General features: G+C 42.8%; 1 protein-coding gene across 1 annotated transcript in view; it reads left to right on the top strand.

Moving 5' to 3' along the window:
- PAK5 (p21 (RAC1) activated kinase 5) overlaps positions 1 to 15,641 on the top strand; it is a gene marked incomplete at its 3' end in the record, with an annotated part of 162,944 nt that overhangs the window by 110,631 nt on the left and 36,672 nt on the right. Inside the window, exon 3 of the mRNA XM_079532699.1 lies at positions 10,605 to 10,704. Coding sequence (XP_079388825.1) covers positions 10,605 to 10,704 — 100 coding nt within the window. The remainder of the gene's footprint in view (positions 1 to 10,604; positions 10,705 to 15,641) is intronic.

Below are 15,641 nucleotides of genomic sequence, written 5' to 3' on the forward strand. Positions count from 1 at the left end.
AGGGAGCTACTGCCTGGAAGTGCTTAGGCCTACTCTCTAGTTGTGGGTAAACGGGCTGCTGCTGGGAATAAGCCTACCTTGGGGCAGGACTGAGGCTCTAAAATTCCCTCTCAGCACTTCTTAGTGTCTCTTCATGCTAGTGAAGACAAGTGGCCGGTGCTGTACTACATCACACGTAATCCTTTCCTGGTTCACAATAGCAAGAGGAGAAAAAACTCCTTTCCAGTTAAACCCCAAAGTCTATGGGGTGCTTTGGGGGGGCATTTGGGGACAATGGGTGACCCCAAAGTCTGTGGGGTGCTTTGGGGGGGGGGTTGAGTAGTTGATCTTTGTGAGCTTTTGTGTTCATGCGTGTAAATGCATATACATGAGTAGACTGCAGTCTTCTTTATTACTTTGTTGTATAGAAATGTGTCTTAAAATTTTGACCAGGGACATTTGCAGTCAGCCAGCAAAGTGCAGGAATACACTGTTGCAGCTGAGGGTGTGCTGGCCAATTTAGCAGGAGAGATTGTTTTGTCCTTTCTGAATACTGCGTTCAGATTTATAATAAAATGAGTATATCCACTTTGGTTTCAGCAGGGCGGAAAATGATGATTTTGGAACTTCTGCTAGCAAAATAGCATCTGTGAAGGTTTTCCATATGCTGTTGTGTCTCTGCTGTGCAGAAGTTCTGTACAGAATGTGATCTTTACATAGCTCACATACAGTCCTTCAACATGCAGATAATCCCATGTCCTTTTATCTTAGAGAAGCAGACCAGCATTTTCAGTTCCTGTTGGGCAGAGTCTGGTATTGATGACTTATAACTTCCAAATGTATTCACTGATTTAATGTTAATTTACTAGTTGTGAAGTTTGAAGCTTCTTACTAAGCAATGAAAAACCTTAGGACATTGATTCATCTTCAGATTCTCTCACAGGAAAATGGCTGAATAGGATTAGAAGACACACCAAAGCATTTTGCAAACCACATGCCTAGGAGTTTGTTTCAGCAGGAGAAATGACTGCTCTCCAGTATTAGATATGTAGGTTGGTGGCCCTGCCTGCAGCGAGGGAGTTGCAGCCTGATTGTCCTTGAGGTCCCTCCGAACCCAAGCCATTCTGTGATTCTATGATCCTATGACCTGAGCTCAGTGTATGCAGTATTTCCAACCCAGAGGAACTGAAGTCATACTTCATTACTGCATGCAAAGGACTCTTGGTTTATTTTCTTCCTCTCATGAAAGTCTATGCAATCCTGATTCCTAAAGCACTGAAGGTTTTAGATGCAAGAAACTGTTATTAATTCTTTGGAGGCAGTTTGCTTAGCACTTTTCAGTGGACATGATAATTGGATCATTTGGATTTCCAGGAGGACAGTTATGACAGGTTGCTGCAAGAAAGTGTTTTGAAACTCAGGAAGAAAGATGCTGGAGGTTTTCAGTAGGCTTGGAGTGCAGAGGCTACCTTACATGGCTATGCTGTAAAGGTTTTATTGTCATTCATTTGCAGTATTTTGAATAATTTGAGTATCATCTTTCTGAAACTTCTATATTGCTTCATAACACACATATTATGTCATCTTCTCTGATGTCCATCTGTAGAGCACAGACAGACAGAGAATTTATTGAAATGCATGCTCCAAAAAAGTGAGGAAAAAAATAAGCTGACATTGCTAGAGTGATGTTTTTTCAACTCCTTCTGCACACTTATCTCAGCCAGTGAACTGCTCAGTGTCCTTTTTCATTCACTACTAACCCTGGTCCCCATTTTCTAGAATAACTGCACGTGTTTTCTTAATGTGTTCTTTTACAGTCGCTTTTCCCACTTATCCTTTGATATTTCCCACTTGTGTCAGCAGCTTTGTTGGATTTGGTCTGTAATGAAGTCGGGAATGAATGAGCTAACAAGCTTTCCTGCCTCTGAAAGCAGTGCTGAATGCAACCAGAGCCAGCATGCAGAGGTTTTCCCTCCTTAATTGGTGGTATATTTTTGCTACTTAGACTTTAAGAATCTTTAATGAGATACAATTACACTAAAGTTGTGTTTTCCAGGGATATAAAAGAAGGGCTGGGGCCTGCTGTCTCCCAGCACGATTTCCCTGGGTAGAGCAGGAACCATAGGCCCTTGATTGCTGTGAGATGGTGGCCAAGCTCTTCTCATGTTTGCGGTGTCAGCATCTCCTCTGTGATAAATAAGACTTCTCAGAAAACACTCAGAGGTCTTGGCTTTGCTCACAGGCTCCTTGTTAGCGGTGCTGATTTCTCAACAAAATTGCCTGATTGGAGAGTTTGGCTCAAAGGCAGCTGGGCTGGGCTGCAGGCTGGACAGGGGCGATGCCATGTTGTTCAAGCAGGGCCATTTCTTTTGGAAGGGATGTTTTGACATTGTTGTCTAAAAGTTTCCAAGCTGAACCGATTTATATACATGGTTCTGTAGCAGTTTCTCATGGTATTGCTGGACCAAGGTTTTTGGGACCATTTCAGATGAAGTGCTTGATCCTGAAGAGGAAAAGCGTGCTTTTCCCAGAAGCAGAAGATGGATGGGCCCAGCAAAATGCTGTGACTCACATGCATCTTTTCTCTGAAGGAAGAAATCAGAGTTGCTTTCTGTTTCAGCCTTGTCCCTCACGTGGTGGTGGTGATCTTCCAGGATGTAGTAACCTCTTTGGTTGTTCAAAACACATACGCAGTCAGAAAACATTTCTATCTTAGCCATTTAAAAGCTGGGAAACAAGAAGAAACTCACAGTAGCATTCATCTTTATAGATTTGCACTGACTACCCAGAGATAATGTGATTTTTTTAGTCATTGTATCTAAGATTTAACATTATGTCTTCTATTGACTTATCTGGGGCCAATCTCAGAATTTCCACACTGGTTTCAAAATTAGAGCAGAAGGGGTATCTATTTATCCATTAAATCTTTATCTCCCAGTTAAATTGAGAGTGGGTGAGACCCATCACTTCCTAGTTGTGGTTCAGGGACACCAAAAGTTTACACAGCAAGATTTCTTACCTCTGAAAAACTCAGTGTTGAGGAATTGTTCAAATCAAATGCAGATGTTGACCATGGTGCATGATGAAGTGGAATAAGATAGAGTGAGCATTGCTTTATAAATGTTCAAAGCTTTGTATAAAAAACTTACAGTAAACTTTGAGAAGGAGAGTAAGTTCTAGCAAATCATTTAAGAGATCGCTTCTCGTTTTTAATATGGAGAATGACTGTAGGATAATAGGATGAGAATTGACTTTCAAACCAGTTTTTCAGTTCTATGCAGAGAAAAAAAGGACTGGAAAATATGTAAGAAGTAAAAATGTAAAGTGGAATCTAAGCATTTGCTGTTTATTTTAGATCATTGAAATGTTTCTCCTTCACATTCAAGTGATGCAGAGCAAAACTTGATAATAAGTTGACAGTAAGGCAGGAAACCCACAAGCATGATTTTAATCTTCTGAGTACTTGCTGTGGGTGTGTTAGTCTATAGACATGTTTGCATTTTGAAGATATTTTGACATATAATCTCATTTTCTTCCATGTCTTGGTAAACACAAGTCAGACAATGTGTTTCACTCTGAAGAGTGTTTTTATTATAAGAGACTCTCCATTAATTACGTGGCCTTCACTTCTTTAGATCGTACATTGCAAAATGATCTTTATATTACAAATGAAAATGATAGTGGAAAGAGCAATTCCTGAGAGCCAGAGCCCCTGCCTCATTAACACCTTGACTCTGGAGCATGTGGTGCTGTCACAGCTGTACATCCCTGTTGGTGCATGTCACTGCATACCCTGCAGTCTGCTCTCTGCATGCTGGGAAATAATAATAAATAATTATTATTATTATTTATAATTTATATTTATAATAATAATAAAATTCACCTGTGCTAGTGAAGGCACCCCCAGCTACCCACTTCAGTAGGTCTGTAATGCCAGCTTTGTGGTCACCATCAAGCGCTGGGGAAGAAACTCAGTTTCAGAAGAACTTTACACAGAGAGGAGAAAAAAGTTATTTGAATGCCCAAGAGCCTTATTATTTTATTGTGTTGCATGTCAGTGGCAGTCCATGTGTTTTGCCAAGGCTTTGTCCGCCCACTGAGGATGTGGGCCAGAATGCAGATTACATGTAACCTGGTGCACGATCAGTCAGAGCAACTTTTCAGGTGATTTTCAGGCAGTTTCTGAGTGCTTTCTCTTGACAGATGTGTGTTTTCATATTCCTGCAGTTCTTGCAGTACAGTCACCTGAACCTGTAGGAATGCTGATGTGTAATTAAATAATACTGTTTCACTACTGTGGTTTTCTGTAGTGTTTCTTGCTCTTTCTGCTCCCTCTGCTCTCCTGTTGTGTCATCACATTTCTTCTCGGTAGTGTTTCCTGAATGTTTTGGGTTTTTTTTAGTTCAAAACATTAAAAGTGAGTGGCTGTTTCTTAGTTCTTAGTTACACCCTTCATAGTATAGCAGTATGTATTTGGAAATACTATATAATAAAACCCCAGAAAAATATTTCAACTGCTTCTAAGCTTCTGAAGTCACTTGAGGTATGGTATGTTGTGCTGAATGGGCGTCTTATTTAACACCCTGTGCTGTGGGTGTCCAGCATTTCCAGCATTTTACCATTAGTTATTTCAAGCTGAGCACCCAAAGGATCATTTGTTTCTGAAAATCAGGAATCTTTTCATTTGCTAGGGCTAGAAATATTTTGAGATACCTCCTGAGGGTGGAGATTTGTGGGTTTTTTTTGTTTGCTTGGTTATTTTTCTTCGCTTGTTTGTTTTTCCCCTTTTTAATGTGCCTCGAGGTGTTGCAGACAAATTCACTGCAGGAGACTCTGTCTGTACATTGCTGCATGAGTGTGAGTGTGTATAAGATAATAGAGAGTGACTGACTACAATATGTGCATTTAAGCTACTCACAGAAAATTACTGAGCATTAAAATCCACCGGGAATCACACGAGTTCTAAATTAGGGAAGCACATGTCATTCAGTATGTGGAAATGAGTCCTTGTACAAGAGCAGCTCTCAATAAAAAGACTGAGTGTTGTTCCCTAGAGTACATAAATCCTAGTTTGGCCACTCTGTACCAGCTTTTACTATTTCTCTAGAAGCTTACGTTGCCTTTTGTAATTATTTTTTTCCTGTATTTTGTTCCACTGTGCATTTCTCGTTGGCCGTCTGTCAAGAGACTGTGCTGTGCTGTGATGAGTGAGCTGTAAAGAAAGTATTGTGGTGCTTAACGTGGACAGTGACAGGTTCTGGACAGCTTATAATTGTTTAAATGTGTTTTTAATTACATTGTGCAGTGTCACAGTAACTCTGAAAAAGTGGCGATTTGACCTAAGGTTGAAATGAGCCAAATGCTGTAGGGTAAATGAGCATTTTTAGGAAGGATGACACTTTTCTGCTTATTAGATATGGTCAGGATGTCAGTCCGAATATATTTTTTTATGATTAAAGCATGTATGAGGGCTGTTCCAAAAATAATGCCTTCAATTTTATTATGTTGGTCCATGACATCAGAGGCAGATGTTGGTAGTGCAGCAATAGAGGTTGAACCTTCCCACCTATGTTCTGTTACATTTTGTTGCCATGTGAAAGATGGCAGCAGAGGGCAGTCTGAAAAATGGTGTCCAATATGGAAGCTCATATGAAGCAAAAGTAATTGAATTCCTCTATATAGAAAAACATAGCACTCATTGATACTCATTGACACTTGCTGAACATTTCTGGAGACCAGGCAGAGGATGTGAGTGCAGTGAGGCAGTGTGTGCTGCATTTCAGAAGAGGCGGCAGTGACATGAAAGACAGGCTGTGTTCCACACAGCTGTGCACAGCTGTCACACCACAAAATGAAGAGCTTCTCAGTCACGTTTTCCACAAGAATCGGCAGATTACAGCCAGGGAACTGAGCACAGAGCAGAGTATCAGCTTCAAGGCTTTGGAAACTATGGTGACAACACTGGAATATTGCTAACTTTGTGCCAGTTGTATCCCACAAATGCTTGCATAGGAAGAGAAGGCACACCATCTGTAGGTTAGTCAGAACCTATTGAACCACTGTGAGGCTGAAGGTGACCGTTTACTCCTGGTCACATCATTACTGGTGATGAGACATGGTATTACTGCTTTGAGCTGGAGTCAAAATGGCAGTCTGTAGAGTTAGTGACATGAGAATTCCCCACTGAAAGAAAAGTTCAAAACACAGCCTTCAATGGGTAAAGTGATGTGTGCCATCTTTTAGGGCAGGAAAGGAGTGATTCTTTTGGATTCCCTGCAACCCTAGCAAACCATCAACTCTGATTGCTACATTTTGACCCTGATTAAGCCTCAAGCTTCCAGAGTGAGATCAGAGAGCAAGACAGTGTTTATCTTGTAACACCATTATGCCAAGCCCTGTACCAGTTTGAAAGCTGTGGAGCACACTGTCAATTTTGACTGGACTGTCCAACCACCCCTACCATATAGTGTGGATTTGGTACCTTCTGACTGCCATCCATTTGATCTGATGAAAGATGGACTGTGTGGACAGCATTTTCCTAACAGCAGTGCTATCCTAGCAGCTGTGAAACAGTGGATCACCTCCATTGGTGCAGATTTTTAGGGGCACAGCATGTAGGCTCTTGTTTTTTTGTTGGCAAAAATGCATAGCTAATGGTGATGACTGTGTTGAAAAATAGTGTGTTGTAGCTGAGAATTTGCACTATATATAGTGTTACGTAATATAGTCAAATAGTGTTATTGTGCTCTGTGTATCTGTTACAGTTTCCATGGAAATAAATAGGAGGCGTTACTTTTGGAGTGACCTATGCATTTTAAAAGTGTTTAAATAGCTTTGGAGTCTTTCCTATCTTAAAAAATGTAACGAGTCTTGAAAATCCATGGGATGTAGACAAGTAAGTTGAATCCTGTTGACCATCAAGCATGTTTGTGGCTAAAATTCATGTCGGCATGCTATAAAAATAGTATTTCTGTACTTTTGAATCAAATAGGTAAGAGGGTGGAAAATCCTTATGGTCACAGGTGATTGATTTGTTATCAGTGATGCTGTTTACATGGAGAAGAGCTTAGTTAGCACTGTGGTGAAGGATTCTCAATATTGAGGCTGCATTGGCTGGCTTAATTCATTCAAGATTCGTAGATCCTTTTTGTAGTCTCCGGGTGGTTACATATTGTCATCTTGATTCATTGGTAGGGTGCATGAGAACACTTTCTAAAGGTTTGTTTCACTGTTTCCAAATTGAAACACTAAAATAATAAAGCAGAGGGTTAGACAGAGACCATGGAGAAACTGGTCTCAAATTGATGAACATACCTGGCATTCTCCTGCCAGCAGTGTAAACCATCCACTTGACAAATGAAACAGTACCTTTAATGAGGTCTGAAGCTGTTTATGTAAAAGAAATAACAGGATCACCCTTTAGATAAGACCAGTAGAAGAATGACCCAACAAAAGACATTCAGCCCATTCAGAAACGTCCGGGTGTTGTTGGGAAAGCATTTAGCAGTAGGTGGACAGTTGGATTAGATATCTTAGGAGTTTTTTCCAACCTTGATGGTTTTTTCCAGTGGTAATCTGTGCTTTGATTGTAGGCAGCAGGAAATGAGCCCCACCAGGACGTTTGGAGCCATCCTTACAGCAAACAAAGAAATATGAAGCTATTGTTGCTGGTATTGTTTAATGTAAAGAATATTAAAATTTTTTCAACTTTTTTCTCATTTTAATAGCTATATATATGTATATACACACACACAGATATGTCAGCCTGTGTATGCAAAATGATGCAGCAAAGCAAACTTCTCTGTGTGGGCCAGAATCAATGTTTCCTGCATGTTTCCTTCCATCCTGTATGATGACCCATGGACTTGACTTTCACTTCTTAAAAAGGAAGAATGACAGGTCAGAATGGAAAAGCCGCTTTGTAGCTGAGGGAGAGCTGCTGGACAGTGAGTTAACACAGGTTTATCAAGAGCCAGCCCGACTCTGGAGCTGCACTGAAGAGCTGTCGTAAACCCCTGGCTTGAAAGCAAGGCAGGTGGCAAAGGTGAATTTGTCTTGTGAATTTTCTGTGGTTTGTGCCTTTGTTCATGGCCAGGTTCAATCCCCTTCGATGTGCTTCAGCAGTGGGGAGTTACAGCTGTGCCAGCTGAAGGAGAACCAGTGTGACTTCTGCCTCTTGCTTGTGGAGTATTTCAGAGCTGCCATCAGTCAGTGAGCAGACAGTAGCTCTCACCCCAAGATGGAATACCAGCCCGACTCACATTTATCTCAAGTACTGGCTATGCAAGCTGGTTGACACATTAATTTAGTTTGTGCTTCTCAGTTCGTACTCTTTTCGCTTATGATCAAATATTGGAAAAGGTTACAATTAATCACAGAGTGAGAATGGAAGCTGGCAAAGCTAATGATGGATTATTACATTCTGTCTGCTCTGTAGGAGAGTAGCTGGGGGACTTGCGTGACAGAAAACTATTGTTAGTAATGAGAAATTACTGAAGGAAAGCAACTTACACCCATCTCCCATTTTGCAACCTATGTTTCTTCTTTGGAGTTTTTAAAAATGAAGCAATTTGCTAACGCTGTTGGCTTTAGCCAGGTTTTGTGGCTACGTGGCTGCCTTTGCAGAGTTGTGAGGCACCAAGAGGTTTCAGCTCTTGATGCAGCCTTGTGCTCTGGGCTCACAGCAGATGAATGGTCAATGTGTGAAGCCAATTTCCAAACACCAACAGCGTGTCTGCCCCCAAGCTGCAAGACTGTACAGCAGAGGAACCACAGGGAGTCCTTGCAAAAAAAAAACACAACACGGACTGGTGGACTGTCTGTGATGTGTGCCTGTTCTTTGAAAATGAACTAAGTGCTGGTTGTTAAAAAGCGAAAGTGGTGCTGGGCTGAGACAGATGATGAAAAATGAGCCCTTCCTGAGGGATTATTTACGACCCAACCACGTGCTCAAGCAGCAAAAGCTTTGGGTAAGAAATACTTCCAGGTTTCCCAGGGCAGACTTCTACCTGTGGCTATCAGCAAGTGATGCTGCTGGGCACAGAGTATTCCCTTGATTTAATGGGACACAGCATCTGGCTGCTGAAATTATAACATAAGGAAAAGAAATGGAGCTTTTGTAGCTGTGGTATGCAGTCATTAAAAACTAAATTTTAAAGTAAAAATACCCATCTCACTTTATATTATTTACAAGGCTTTCTTATGTTTTTAAGTATGGTGGAATTTCATAGTCCATTGCTCGCTGCTGGTCAGCAGGATTGTCTGGGATTGCAAGTGCTGCTGTCAGTGCCTAGGGTGCACCTGGGCTCCCTGGTAGTTTTCAAGGTACAACACGAAATAAACCTTTCTTACTTGCCTATTTTCAATCTAAAGAAGAGCCACCTTCTGAGAGGGGAATAAAACTGCATCTCCTGCTTTTTCATTGGGAACAGGGCCTGGCCTTTGGTTGCTACTTAATCCACAGATTTCTGTTTACACATTTGATGATTTAAATGAATAGCTCCTAGTATATGATAAAAGATATATAGAACACCTTAAGCCATAAGTCATAAGGTGTTCTGTGTTTCTTTTATTTCAGTTGGTCGGGTTTTACATGCCATAAGTGCATAACTGTTCTCCAGGGCTATTTGCATCAGTTTACACTTTCAGCGTTTCTGTTCATCAGCTTGTCTCTGTATCCGCTATCTCACATACAGAGGAGAGTCCTAGGCTGGAGCCAAGGGTATGAGTCTGTGTAACTGGAGCAACCTGTCATCTCTCCATGGTAGCCTAGAGGACAAACTTAGAGACGCAAGCTGGACAAGGCTTCAAATTGTCATAGAGAGGCTGTTGCTGTGTGTCCGTGGAGGTGCTCTAAGTTCATACACCCTCTTGCAAGGACCTGAATGGTCTCTTTGTATGTGACTGCGAGGCAGCACTCAGGCGACGGAGTAGATTTGCTTTGCTAGTCTGTGTGCCATAACCTTGCAGACAGCGTGCAGGTGTCTCAGATGTGGGGATTTTTTTTCAGCATGTCATGACTTGACTCATCATCAAAAACCACACTTGAAATTTGGGCTTGTCCAGATGTCTGTTGCACTGCAGTGATCAGTGAATTATTTGTGTGTGTGAAAAGGAGTCAAATGAAAAGGAGCCACTTTTTTTTCCTAGCCTTGTATAGATCTAACAGCCAGGCTTTGCTGGTTGAGTCTAATTCAGTTTGTTAGGAACTGCAGTAAGCAGCATTGAGAGGTGCCGTGATTACTCCCGATAGTGTGTTTTCAGGATTGCCTCTGTTCCTGCAGCAGCTGGATGAGCTTTGTTATAACCATTCGGCATGCACCTGCAGGGTAGAGTGTGCCTTTCCTGAGAGGGAAAGTGAATAACATGAAGACTAGAATGTTACAGGGCAGGGTCTCTTAAACCTTAGGAATGGCTGTACTGCTGTCAGTACTGGCTATTATACCAGCCTCTGCCCAGACCTCTCACTGAGCATCACCTTGCCCCACACGTGTAGCAGTAACCAAACAGTCTGTGTGTTAGCAAAGCACCTACAAGCAGAGGACAGACGTCCCAGTTATGCTCATTCCCACAAAAATAGCAACACCTTAGGAGTATGACAGCTCTCATTTCCTCTCGTTCGGTAGGGGAGAGCGCAGGAGAAGCTGGACAGAGCGGTGCCACTTGCTGAGAGACTTGGCATGGTCAGGAATACATTGAAGGCTGTCAAGAGGAATTTAGTTAAGGGTGAGTGCTCTGGCATGGGGAGGGACGGGTGAGGGTGCCCAGCAGGCAGCCCCCCACAGCCACCAGCCTCCCTGTGTCTCTGCTCAAAGCAGGCAATTGCCCCATGGCCTGCAGAATATTTTCTTGACCAACTCCATTAGGAAGTCAGATTTTGCTAACAAGTGCAATAGGGTAGCTGTGCTCTGTGACAGAGATTGGGTAAATGGTGCCTGAATGAATGTTTCTATTATAGAGTGCATTCTGTGCTTTTGATAGAAAGTTTGTTAATGTTTATGTTGCACAGATGCCATTCAGCATCCTGAGGAAATGGAGAGGTCAATCATTTCTCTTCGGATACCTTTGTGCCTTCTATTGCTAAAACAATTTGATAAGCCTTGGAGAGCATTTTCATTTATTCATTTCTCCAGGCTGTTTACTGCTTTTCCACATGATTAAATGCTTCATTTTTTTAATATCAGATCAATAAAATCATGACAGAAAGATTAAATTTTCTCTTTTTGAGGCCTGAGGATGAAGTACCTTGTATGGCATATTCAGGGGACAAAACCAAGGCTCTTCTAAGCCGGAATCGCTGAAGAGTCACTGGCTTGGCTTCCTCAAACCATGTCCTCTGTAGGGGACAAGTGGCATCATTCACATGCAGCAATGCTTCAGTGCTGTGGTTTGAAAAGGAGAGGGTAGTTGAAGTGATCATTGGTTTGACAAAGCTTAGTGTATGGAGGTTGGTTTGGGCACACAGCCCTGGCAGCTGCAGCCTGACCTGCATTCTCCCATTCACAAATGCTGTTTGAGGTAGGTGCAAATCCATGGAAGATCCATGGAAGTGTAAACGTTTACATGTGTGGTGATCTAAGAATGTGACCATGCCTTCAATTGTGCTGTATTTAAAAACAAACAAACAAAAAAACCTGTCTGGATGGCTGGGCCCAGGGAAGGTGGTGAATGGAGTGAAATCCAGCTGGTGACCAGACACTAATGGTGTTCCCCAGGGGTTGGTACTGTGGCTGGACCTGTTTAATTCTTTATTGTTGATTTTGATGAGAGAATTTGAGTAACTTTGCAGATGACTCCAAGCTGGGGTGAAGTACTGATCTTCCTGAGTGTAGAAAGGTCTTACAGAGGGACTTGGGCAGGTTGGATCAGGGGGCTGAAACCAGCAGGATGAAGTTCAGCAAGACCAAGTGTCAGGTTCTGCACTTTGGTTGCAACAACCCCATGCAGTGCTTGGGACAGAGTGGCTGGAAAGCTGCATGGACGTGGGGGTGCTGGTCAATGCTTGGCTGAGAATGAGCCACCAATGTGCCCAAGTGGCCATGATGGCCAGCAGGGGAAGGGAGGTGATTGTCCTCCTGTAGTCAACTCTGGTGTGGCTGCACCTGGAGTACTATGTTCAGTTTTGGACCCTCGCTACAAGAACGACATAGAGGCACTGGAGCGTGTCGAGGCAAAGAAGCTGGTGTATGAAGCACAAATCTTATGAGGAGTGGCTGAGGGAACTGGGATTGTTTAGTCTAGAGAAAAGAAGGCTCAGAGGAGACCTTATTGCTCTCTACAACTGCATGAAAGGAGGTTGTAGTGAGTATTGGGTGAGGGATTGGCCTCTTCTCTCAAATGAATAGCAATAGGACTAGAGGGAGTGCCCTCAGGTTACACCAGGGGAGGTTCCGGTTGGATATTAGGAAGAAATTCTTCTTCAAAAGAGTGGTGAGACATTGGAACAGGCTCCTCTTCTGATGATGGAGTCACCATCCCTGAACGTGTTTAAGGGAAGGCTAGATGTAGTACTTAGTGACATGGTTTAATGGACAGTATTAATGGCAGGTTGATGGTTGGACTAGATAATCTTTAAGGTCTTTTCCAACTGTAATGATCCTATTATTATTCTTAGAGAAAAATCAGAGGAAATGAAGTTTGCTTGGTATTGCTGTGTGTATTAATTCCAGTTTTTCAGAGGGAGCGTGGTAAGGAGAGGTCAGCTTTGCTTTGCAGTGAAACAGAGACCTTGCTGGCTAATGAAGCAGAGGCAGCACACAGCATTTGTTATTGATGCCATTAAGAGCCAGACAGGGCTGTGCTCCTTTTGACGGTGCCAAGTGGCTGTTTGAAGAGCTGGTGAAGAGCCTGCGGTGCCCAGAGCCCTCCTGCCCCACTCCAGTGGTGTCAGAGATGCTGTCAGCAGGGTTTCCAGGACACCTGTAATGGGCACAGCCCCATGGGAGATGCTCTTCAGCCACAGAGATGCACAGCATTTGTGCTTTTGCCTGCATGGCTGAATCTGTCTCTTGTTGTATGAGGTGCTGGTATCCCTGTCTCTGTGCTAGAGCTTCACGGTCGATTTAAGCTGATGTAAGCATGAGCTGCAGTCAAAAGGGAGAGCTTCTACTGCTGCCCCTATGTGAACGGTGGCCTGAGCATCAGATTTGAGAGTTAAATATTCTACTGAGAAAGTAAAAGTGTCACTGAACCAGATTTCACATTTACATTCATCTGCAGTAGTATTTTAAAATTGGAAGAGAACAGTATAACAAAACACAGTTTAACAGCCTGGAGGAGGCTGAGGGGAGGCCTCATGGCAGCTGCAGCTCCTCACGATGCAGGGAGCAGTGATGAGCTCTGCTCTCTGCTGTTCTGAGGGGTCGGTATGGAGTTGTGTCAGGGAAGGGGCAGGTGGTGGTTAGGGACAGGTCTGCCCCAGAGAGCAGTGGGCACAGCACAAGCTGCCCAGGGCAAGCATGGAGTTGCTGAAGCTCAGGGAGCAGGGCTTTTAGGCACTGTGTTTGGATCTTGGGTGGTGTTGCGTGGAGCCAGGAGTTGGAGTCACTGATTCCTCTGGGTCCCTGCCAACTTGGCATACTCTGTAATTCTAATAACATTTTGTTGAATTATTATTGTTTTTAAAGGCAATATGTACCATTGCTAGCTGATGAGCTTTTACCTACTGGCTCTGAATGGTTCCATGCAACCAGTAATTGCATTAGGGAATAAGTCTGGAGTGGAAACCGTGCGAGTATGGCATTGATTAGATGAAGAAGCAAATTTCTAGTGCTGCTGGTTTAAAATGCAACTCCAATAGGCCTCATAGATTCAAATCCCAGAGTGTGAATGAAATCAATCCAGTGCCATTGATCTAATGCCAGCTGTGATTAGTGGAGCCCCATGGATGGTGCCTGAACTGCTGGCTGCTTCTGTTTTAGCCTTGAAAGTGAGTAACAGAGTTCAACTACTAAGACTTTGGGCTAGTCTGGAAACATTTCTGCAAGTACTGCATGGTACCATCAGTAAGAAAAATAAAAGGGTCATAATGTTGGAAGTGGAAAAAGGGCCTGGTAACAAAGTGGTGATTATAGTATGTTTCAGGAGAAAAAGATGAGGAAGATAATTCAGGTTAGTAGACATGGAGTGACTGTCAAACAGGGCAAATTTGGAGGGAGTTCAAGGAAGGGAAATGAGGCCTGAGAAGATGAGACCTGCAAAAAAGAAGAAAAAAAAAAAAAGGGCCAACAGGAGCATGTCTGCCCCGTCTAAAGAAAACACACATAAGGGAGACATTGTCACTTGCAAATGTACGGGGGGAGGTATAAAGCAGCCAGCAATCAATTTCCTAATAACAGACTTGATCTATTAATGAAATAGTAAGATGGAATGAGAGTAGAACAAAAACCTGATTTATCATCCCATCTCTTCTGCAATGGCAGCAGTGCGACTGTATTTTCTTCACCTGAGTCATAAAGGTGAAGCAGTGTCTTTACAGCCTCTTCATGTAGCTGCTGTTTAAGGCAAATACCTTTGTTTCAGCTGCTTTAGGATCTAGGAAGCCCCACTTGAAATGGCCACAAGATCAAGGTGGAGAGCTGTCTTGAGGCAAGCAGAGAGGTTTCTGAGAACAGGGCTGTATTTCATTGGAAAGCAGCAGGACCTTTCTTTGTTTCCCTGGGGCCAGGGATTTCTCCTGCTTCCTTAGACATCACTTTTCTCAAATCCTTTGTAAAAGTAACTTCTGAACTTGCCTTATCACTGGACTGTGCTCTGGTTTAAGGTGGGACCCAGAAATCCAAGGATTAATCCAAGTGGTCAACATGTTGACTGTTTCCTGTGCTGACACAGTGAGCAAATACTTTATTCCCTTTTGATTTGTAGTTAATTCCTCTTTCCACTTTGCCCTGAAACTTTTCTTGCCCCAGCAATCCACGCATACCCTCTGCAGACCCTCTTGCTGCCTCCTCAGCTGTCCTGGGAGGAAGACAAATTCACTGTCATCCTAGGGACAGCCAAAATGAAGCTGAACCACAAAATAGTGCAAAGATAGCTGAAATCCACACAAAGTCAGAATCAAGTTTGGAGCAAGTTGCCACACTGACATTTGTAAGCTTTTTTGAACAAGTAGTTTGGAGCAGAATATTCCACACAGAGTGCCTCTGGTCAGCCACAGCGATGCTAAATAAGTAGTGCTAAATAGTGGTGATGCTAAATAAGTTGCACTTGTACTTCCCATGAGAAAAGAGTCCACCAGTCCCTGAAACACAGGTTGAGCTCCTCCTTCTAGAATTGATGCAAGGCTGTGGCATGCATTGCAAAAAAAACCATCTGAGATCTAAGTGTGAGAAAGTAAGTTTGGGAGAATTTCCATCACAAATAGGATGTAATGTATGGTTTAACCATCCCAGGGTGCTAACAGCACCTTGAGAATAACAAAAGGATTTTGATTAACAAGCCTCCAATCATGCCATGAAGTAACTAATGTAATTGATCAAAAAACCTCAGCTTCTGCAGAGTAAATACTGTAGCAGAGCTTTACCAGACAGCCAGGTCAACTTTGGTCTGTCCAGCAGCATACAAGCATGGAAAGTCACTGTTCCTCTGACAGCCTCCAGTTCCTAGCTTGTGTGGATTGGTAGCAGAGGGACTTCTCTCTTCCCATCCAGATTAATGCAGATAGT

This window comes from Tetrao urogallus, assembly GCF_951394365.1.
Source record: "Tetrao urogallus genome assembly, chromosome: 2".
In the NCBI taxonomy this organism is placed as follows: domain Eukaryota; kingdom Metazoa; phylum Chordata; class Aves; order Galliformes; family Phasianidae; genus Tetrao; species Tetrao urogallus.